Source organism: Onychomys torridus, chromosome 2 (genome assembly GCF_903995425.1).
Source record: "Onychomys torridus chromosome 2, mOncTor1.1, whole genome shotgun sequence".
NCBI lineage: Eukaryota > Metazoa > Chordata > Mammalia > Rodentia > Cricetidae > Onychomys > Onychomys torridus.
In genome coordinates, this window is record NC_050444.1 from 119193560 (window position 1) to 119202845 (window position 9286).

The 9286-nt window shown below is 48.5% G+C and overlaps 1 protein-coding gene across 2 annotated transcripts in view; it reads right to left on the reverse strand.

Annotated features, from left to right (window-relative positions):
• The window catches only part of Dnajc6 (DnaJ heat shock protein family (Hsp40) member C6), a 160525-nt gene extending 154183 nt beyond the window's left edge, over window positions 1–6342 (reverse strand). The window contains exon 1 of one of the 2 annotated variants that reach the window (XM_036177393.1): window positions 5960–6342. In XM_036177393.1, coding sequence (XP_036033286.1) covers window positions 5960–6074 — 115 coding nt within the window. In that variant the 5' untranslated portion in view covers window positions 6075–6342. The remainder of the gene's footprint in view (window positions 1–5959) is intronic. The other variant, XM_036177396.1, reaches the window with a different exon arrangement.
• Window positions 6343–9286: the final 2944 nt, after the last annotated feature.

The following is a 9286-nucleotide window of genomic DNA, read 5'->3' on the forward strand; positions in this document are numbered from 1 at the left end:
GGAAGGAGGGCAGGAAGCCTGGCTATAAGGAAGGCAGAGTTCCCAGGAAGCCAAGCTACCAAACAAGAGGAAGGATATTAACCCGTGGAATGCCTACCATGTGCCAGGCAGTTAATTTTGTTGTTATTTGTATACGTTTACTGGAGAACTCATTTGCCAAGCTGTGGTTTCAAGGCAAGTATGCTCACATCAAGCTGCCTGGGTTCAAATCCCAGGGTACCAGCTGTGTCACTGTGGAAGCATTATTCGGCCTTGCTCTGCTTTTTTTTTTTTTTTTTTTTTTATTATTATTATTATTCATCAAATGGAGACCTTAAAACAAGGCTGTTCAGGCCAGGAAGACAGCTAGCTCAGTGGGAAAAAGTGCTAGCAGCATAAGCCTGATGGCCTGAGTCTGATCCCTTAAACCCCCAAAAAGCCGGTCAGGACTATCTCCTAGGACCTCTGGGGCAGCAAGCTGGGCTGGAATACACAGCACAGTGGCAGAAACAAGAGAGACCTCAACAAAGTGGGAGGGGAGAACCAACCCCTGAAAGTCCTCTCTGACGTCTACACACACACACACACACACAAACACACACACACACACACACACACACACACACACACACACAAACAAACACAAGTGCACATGCGCACGCACACCGGCACACAATACTACATACATGCTACAGTCCCAAGTCTTAGACCAGAAAAATGATAGAGAGTGGGAGGCAAGGTGGCTTCCAGAAGCCACACAGACAAGTAGCAGCAGAGCCAGGATGCTCCATGTCATTCACATCTCACAGCAGCTCTGGGAGAAAAGGGCAGCATCCAATCATCTTCCTGTACTGCTGTGAGCCAGGGACCCTGAGAAATACCTGGTAACTCACTCATGCCGCAAGTGTGAAGGGAAGAACTGAGGCTTAGACCCACACTTGACGACAGCCCGAAACTATCTCACAGGCCAGTTTCACAAATGTTAGCTTGTACTGGGGTCACTTCCAGGCTTAGGAAAGGACAGATTTCTGGGCTCTGTCCCGAGTTTCTGATTTGGGGATGCTAAAGCAGTGTGGAGTATTTGTACTTCTAGAGGCTGACTTGAAGAACCTCCCTCAACAGTTATGTAGACCTATAGGCATCACAGGCGTTGGGGGAAGGAATCGGGCCTGAGACTGTCAGTCAATGAAGTTCTGCCACTCAAAGTGTTGCTTACTTGCCAGGGCTTAGCTATCTTGGTGTGTGTGTGTGTGTGTGTGTGTGTGTGTGTGTGTGTGTGTACAAGTACATGCAGGTGTGCTCAGGAGTGAGGGTGACAGACACGACCTGTCATGAACAGCTTTTGCATGGGTGCTCAGGATCTGAAGGGAGGTCTTCCGGTTCCTTCCCCACGCGCTTCCCTCACTGAACCATCCATCTGCTCACCCCCTGATCCTTTCATGTTTTTTATCTCATTTGATTCCAGTAACCATCATCTCCATTTACTGTGTTTAAAGAGAAAAAGACACACTGTTAGGAACCAGGAGCGAAGCCAGCAATTAACTGACACGTGTGCTGTTCTCTTCCTGCCCTGGACAACAGTATCCGCTGGGACAGACTGAGCCGGTTCCAGCTGTGTCTTCCCAGGAACTAGCTAGTGTATTTCAGGACCTAGCAGGATGAGGTGATCTCCTGTGAGAGGAACTCAGGGCTGATTAGCGTAATCCCAAGGGTTGGAGCCCGTCTCCTGGCAACAGAAACACATCGACCCTCTGGACAGTCCCTTTTCTACAGCTAACAGTTTTGAGGTACTGTTAAAAAGTCATTCTCTGGGAAGGATGGATGCATTGGAAGGGTTAATTTCTACTCCACACAGCTTGATCACATTCCCATTCATGGAGAAGCCTTGAATTTGATCCAAGAACTGGAAGAAGACAGAAAAACGCTACATCATTAAATCTAAATCAAGTAACTGATTAGAACCCAGAATATTTAAAGAATTCCTATAAAGGGGGGGGGGGGGAGAGGACAAACTACCAAACAAAAGAGTGGGAAAGGTCAGCATCAAGCTTTTCAGAGGCTCATATGAGTAGCCAACATTTGTGAAGAGATACTCCGAATCACTATTTATCAAAGGAATCCAGTTTTCCAAAAAAAAGGCAAATGACCATGGTGGTCACCGTTGTCTCGATCATGCATGCCTACTGGGAGCATGCCTATAAGCAACATTTGGAAGGTGGAGGTAGGAGGATCAGAAGTTCAAGGCCAGCCTGAGACACCTGAGACCCTGTCCCCCAAAACACAAAGCAGTAACAGGCCCCACTGCATCGTTTTATATACAACCAAGTGGGCAAGCATTGACACATCTAACACTATCAAAATGCACTACATAAATTGTCAAAGAATAAAGTTACCTAATTTTAAACAAAAAAAAAAAAAAAAAAGGCCTAGCAGAACTCAGAAAGGAATCAAGAATATCTGGTAGACACAAATTAGCATAAATCTTCACAGAGTTCAATGTGGTAAGCTCCTTTAAGACCACCACCAACAAAAGCATATCACCTTGTATCCAGTAATTGTCCCTCTGAGTATTTACATTGTAATTACAGTTATAAATACTCAAAGTGCATAGGTTTTAAGATGGTATTTGTATTAAATGTATGTGTGGGGATGGGAATGGGTATCCACAGAGGCTAGAAGCTGTTACTGGATCCCCTGAAACTGGAGTTACAAATATTCATGTCATGGGAACTCCAGTTCTCTGAAGAGGAGCATGCACTAAAAGATGCCAGGAGTCCCTAGAAGTTATGTTCTTCCTTTCTCACTTGGGAGGGCTGGGAGATAGCAGGATGCTGCTACAGAAGGCCTCGCCATCCCAGAAGATTCGGCTGCCCAAAAAGACTCAAGTTACGCTCTTTTCCACAACTCACTAAACTTTTCAGTCCCATAACTACCCAGATTTGAGGTATAAGACCTGTACTAATATTCATAAAAACAATAACTAGCCTTTTCTGAGCCTCTATGTACTAGGCAAACAGCACAGCTACATGATTTTGCTATGGGAAACAGCATCCCCATTCTGCAGATAAGTGACTGAGGCTTTTTGGGTTGTTGTTGTTGTGGGTTTTGGTTTTTTTCAAGACAGGGTTTCTCTGTGTAGCTTTGGAGCCTGTCCTGGAACTCGCTCTGTAGACCAGGCTGGCCTCAAAGTCACAGAGATCTGCCTGCCTCTGCCTCCTGAGTGCTAGGATTAAAGGCATGTGCCACCACCGCCCAGCAAATGGCTGAGTTTTAGGAAGGTTGACACATGGCCCTGGCCAAGATCAGGCTAATTTTGTGCCACTAATTAGCAGCAGACTAAAATCATAACCTTACTACCATCGGAGAACATGGTTCCAGGTATTCAAGTGATAGCAATGTCATCAGGGAGAAAACTTCAGACAACCCTTGCAAACCAGATAGAGCTGGCCTATGGATTTCTTTCATCATGTGGTATAGTTCATCTTACTTCTCCCCTCATAAGTGCCTGGGAACCTATTCATTTTGTGCTGGGAGGTATGGCAGAAAGGGTGGCCTCCAGATAGGCCTGAGTCCGCCAATTTCCTGCTCTGAGTCCTCCTTCAGGACATTCAGGATCCCTGGACTTATCTTCTCAAGTACACAACGGAGGGAATGGAGGGAATAAGTAACATCTACCCTTCTTTCCTCTCAGGCCTGCTTTCAAGATCTGATCAAGGCTGGGCACAGTGGCACCTGCCTTTTCTCCCAGCACTCAGGATGGAGAGGGAGCAGGGCCTCTGTGAGCTCTGGTTGAGAGAGCTCCAGGCCAGCCAAAGCTACATAATGAAACCATGTCTCAGGAAAAAGAAAAGGAAAAAAAAGAAGAATAGAAGTCTGAGCAAGATCTTGTTTGAACTAACCTATTAAGTATCATGTAATCCCTTCTTGCTCCTCTCTTGCTCTGCCTCTCTCATGCCCCCTCCCCCCCTCCAAGACAGCCTTCTGCTCTTTCCGCTCTCCCTCCTCCCTCCTCCCCCAATAAACCTCAAAGTATCAATTAAATAGTCATTTCATAATAGTCTTATCCCCAGGATGTCTAGGGAACAAAAAGAGGAATGTATAGCCTGAAAAGCTGTGAATGGACCATAACATAGGAACCAGGAAGCAGAAGGCAGAGTATGTCATACATTCAGTATAGAACTATATTTAATTATTTATTACTTACTTATTTATTTTGTTTTTCTCGAAACAGTGTTTCACTATATAACCCCGGGTGACCTGGAACGTTCTCTGTAGACCAGGCTGCCTTGGAACTCACAGAGACCCTCCCTGTCTCTGCCTCCCAAGTGCTGGAATTAAAGATGAGGCTAGAACTGTAAAATGATAAAATTGTGCATTCCTTCCCACCCAGAACCAGATGATGCATGTGGTTGTCTCTGAAGGACTACCTGTTGCCATCCCCAGACCCAACAACCTAGAGAAAAAAAAACCTGACCATCCCTAGCCCCACTGGGTGTCAGCAGCAGATCTTGGTAGCCACAAGGAGGAAGTTTAATGCGCATATTAATTAAATTGGGAAAACAAACTTTAGAAGCCAGCAAGGTGGTGATGACGGGCTCAAGGGTCTGTTTACCACCCACGAAGAGCTCGTGTCTATGGCAATAAATAAATATTTACAAGACTATTGATCTTCATCAAGTTTTATCCTCCCTGCTCTGCATCAGCACCTTATAGCTACTAACTCTTGCTATTCGATCATTTATTTGATCCTTAAAGCAACGGGGTAAGGGTGACTTTGGCACCACAGGGCTCCGTTGGAATCTGGCTCAGGTCTGCATCTGTCGGCCATTTTAGAAATCAAGGCATGTCAGCCTCACAGAGGAAAGATCTTTAGATGACGAGACAGATAAAAAGGAGGAGACAGACACACACGAGTACCGAACGCACACTTCAGCTGGTGGGAACGGTAAAGAGAGCTGGGGTAGGTGTGATCTGTAATACCAGATGGACAGCCACAAACGCCCTGCAGGGGATGAAATCCTAAAGAAGAGGTTACAGGTGGCAGGAAAGGTTTCCCCAGAGGCGGCGTTTGAGTGGCAGTCAGCCAGGCTGCCAGATGAGGGCCTGGCCACTGCGGGCTGAGAAACCAGGAGCCCAGAGATTGTTGTTTCCTACTCACCAAGCCTCTCTTCTCAGTGAGATAAAATGTCGACTCTTCCTCCCAGGCCTCAATCCTTGCCTCACAACTCTCGCTTTGCCCTTGATGAGCTCCTGGGAGCCATGCGGCTGTTTTCCCTGCGGGCAGACCCTTTTCCTGTCTGCTTACTGGAGTAGCTCAACAGGTCTGGGCTCCCTTGTGGCTCTGCCTCGGGCCTCCTCCGCACACCTGCGCCTTCCTCTCCCAGCCCAGTTCCCAGGAATGGGTGGGTGGCTTTAGGAGTGTCCTGTTGGCCTCCTTCTCTAGAAATGGTCTCTCATGTGCAGGGCTTTTTGCCTATCTTGTCCTGGCGGGGAGAGGGGCTGGATAAAAATGAATGGAATGATGAGCAGCCCTGAGGAGGAACAGGCTGGCCTGTGCCTGGAAAGCCGTTCCTTGCGGCGGCGCTTCGGGATAACCTGGAGTCTGCCAGCGCCTACAGGTTGGAACCTGGGTGGGCTGGGTGCAGATGGGGAGAACCCGGAAAGGAGCCTGGGGAATCACATCAGTTCCCCACAAAGGTACCGCACTGCAGGGGCTGGGCCAGGTGTGGGGTCCAGGAAGGGACTCAACCTGCGTGAGATTCTGCCGCGTGTCACCCACGATCTGCCCCCCCTCCCCGCAGAGCCAAGCCCGCAGACAGGACGCGGGGGCAGGGGTGTGGGGGGGGGGATGAGCACACCGGGATCCGCCCCTGCCCTGAGGGAGCCTGGGGACCTCGGGCCTGGCCTCTGCAGGGTTTCCAGTGCCCGCCGCCGCCTGGGTGCCCTCCGCCGCCCCGGTGCCCGCCGAGCGCACACTCACCCTGCTCCGCCCGGAGAGCCGATCGCGTCCTCCGCAGCCGCCAGCCCGCGCGCCACCGCCGCAGCGCGGACAGCAGCCTCGGGCTCTTAGTGCCTCCGGCCTCGGTCGCGCCCATAGGTGCGCCCGCCCCTTTCCGCCGCCGCTTGGGCCCAGGGTAGCCGCCGCCGACGCCTGGCGTCTGCTTGTGCCAGGCCACGGCCGGGTGGACGCAGCCACGGGGGAGGAGCTTGCGGTGGGGCGATGCAGCCGGCGCGTGGCGACCGGCCCCGCGGGACCCTGGCCACGAACAGGTGTGCGCGGCCACGAACACGCGCTCTTTGCTGCAGAGAAATCTGTGCGCGTCCTGCAGTAGCCTGCCGGGAGCCCCGGGAGAGCCTTGATCCTATCTCACATCACAGAGCGAGCCTAAGATCGAAGCTCCCAGGGGTTAAGTCTTCTGCCCAGAGTTCGTAGCGCGCTGAAAAGGGACAGTTTCCAAGTCCTGCGCTCTCACTCTGCCTCACTGAATGAACGTGTTAGAAATTAAACATGCATCTCTTTATGTGCCCGCCAAATTATAAAACTGCCAATTTTTTTGCAGTCATGAGTATCAGACGAAAACTGCATGCCTCCGACTTTGATGTGCTCAGGAATCCAGGCTTGTCTGTCTTGTACCCTAGACCAAAAAAAAAAAAAAAAAAAAAAAAAAGCACAACCATGATTTAACGTCGGGAAACACCAAATGAACCCAAAATGAAGACAATAGTCCTAAGATAGGGTCCTGTATTCTCCAGAGGTGCTGATGTCATAAAATGCTACGCGAGGAGGTGGAAGAGTCGCAACTACTAAACACAATTTTGCTCCTCAGCTGCACCGTAGGAGGGAGGCATTTCGTGGTTTTGTTGTTGTTAAGGCTCTAAAGGATACTAACGGGTTAACCCATTAAATATGGATAGTAAAATAGATAACCGTTTATCAATTATAAATCTGTTAGCAGTAACTGTCCCATAGTTACCTTCAAAAGTCCTTATTTTTAGAAAATATACATTAAAGCATTTCAGAATACCTGGAGACCCACAGAGGTTTCCTAGTGAGATCTGAGCTTGCTTTATCCAGCAAAGCTGCATTAGAGGACATGTGCATGGTTTCTATGTGATTGGAAGGGTCTGCACTTGGCTGTGCTAGGGGGAGTCTTTTGCTACACCCCTTGGCATTCCTATAAAAAGACCTTTAAAAGAGACAGGAGGGCTGGCCGGCGGTGGTGCACACCTGTAACCCCAGCACTCTGGAGGCAGAGGCAGGCAGATCTCTGTGAGTTCCAGGCCAGCCTGGGCTACCAAGTGAGTTCCAGGAAAGGCGCAGAGAAACCCTGTCTCGGAAAACCGAGACAGAGAGAGACAGAGAGACAGAGAGACAGAGAGACAGAGAGACAGAGACAGAGAGAGAGCCAGTGAATAAGCATCCAGGCCCTCCCGAGGCTATCCTGTGTTTCTATCAGTTTCTCTCTCCTCTCTCCTTCTATCTAAATCTCTTATCCCTCACTCCTCAAGAGTACTCTGGGGTAAAATGTGGGAGGAGTCTCCCACAGGAATAAAGGACTGAGACACCTTAAATGTAAAAGCCTCGGTGGGAGAAACCACTCTACCCAATAGGAAGCCTACTCATAGCCCAGATGTCAAAACGGTGCAGTGTTCAGAGTGGGAAAGTGCACACTGTGAATGTTTGAGGTCCTGGGTATGTTCTCAGTGTGTAACCAAACAAAATAGTGTGGTGTTTGCTAAGGGACAAGACACGTAGCTCAATGCAACTGAATCAGGACACCGGGAGGTACACCCTCCCAAAGACACACCCCCCCCCAACTGATTTCTGACCAAAGTTCAGAAGCAGTTCAGTGTGTTTGGCTCGGTGGTGCACGCCAATAATCCTAGTACTGAAGAGGCTGAGGCAGGAGGATGACCAGCACAAGACCAGCCTGGGCTACACAGGAAGACCTTGTGTCAAAACAGCAGTAGCAGGCTAGGCACCTTTAATCCCAGCACTTGGGAGGCAGAGCCAGGCGGATGGATCTCTGTGAGTTTGAGGCCAGCCTGGTCTACAGTGCGAGATCCAGGACAGGCTCCAAAACTACACAGAGAAACCCTGTCTCAAAAATAAATGAATGAATGAATGAATGAATGAATGAATGAATGAATAAATAAATAAGTAAATAAATAAATAAATAAATAAGGGTTGGGGATTTAGCTCAGTAGTAGAGCGCTTTCCTAGCAAGCACAAGGCCCTGGGTTCGGTCCTCAGCTCTGAAATTAATTAATTAATTAGTTAATTAATTAATTAATTAATTAAAAACAGCAGTAGCAATACTAAGAAGGAAGGAACAAATGCAAACGTTTTAAAATGTATATCTGGGCTGAGCAGATGAAAACACTTGCCACGCAAGTTTGACAACCCAAATCTGATCTCCAGAACCAACAAAAAGCTGGGTGTTGCCATGGCTCAAATCTGGAACCCAACACTCCTACTGCGAGATGAGAAGGAGAAACAGAAGGCTCAGCTGGAAGTCCACAGCCCAGCCAGCCTACAAGGCACAGAGAGGCAGAAACAAGAAAACCCTGCCTCAGCCAGGTAGAAGGAGAAGCCAACTCCCAAAGGTTGTCTTCTGACTTCCATGTATACACTATGCCATACACACATATCAATAAAAACGAATTTTTTTTTTTTTTTAAGACAAGCTGTCTCTATGTAGTTAGTTGTGGTTATCCTGGAACTTGCTCTGTAGACCAGACTGGCCTCGAACTCGCAAATATCCTCATGCCTCTGCCTCCTCAGTGCTTCGAGAGAGAGCCACAGATAGATGGGGGGAGGGGTGGGGAGGCTCTCTTCAACAAACCCTGGAAGCCTGTGAGATGAGAACTCAGTCTGAGTGAAAATCCAAGCGCCCTGAGGCACATTCAGGAGCTTAGGGACAAGAATTTCTTTCAAAGGTCAAAAATGTGGACTGAAAATACAGTAAGACAAAGAAAGAAAAATGTGGGCCAGTGAGATGGTTTATCAGGTAAAGGTACTTGCTGCCAAACATGATGACCTGCATGCTGTCAGGACTCACACAGTAGAAAAAGAACTGGCTCCTTCAGACTGTCCTCTGACCAGTTGCACACACACACACATAGATATACACACACACCACACCACATACATATACACATATACACCACACACATATATACACACCACACACACCACACCACATACACACCACACACAAACACCACACCACATACATATACACATACACACCATACACATATATACACACCACACACATATATACACACCACACACACCACACCA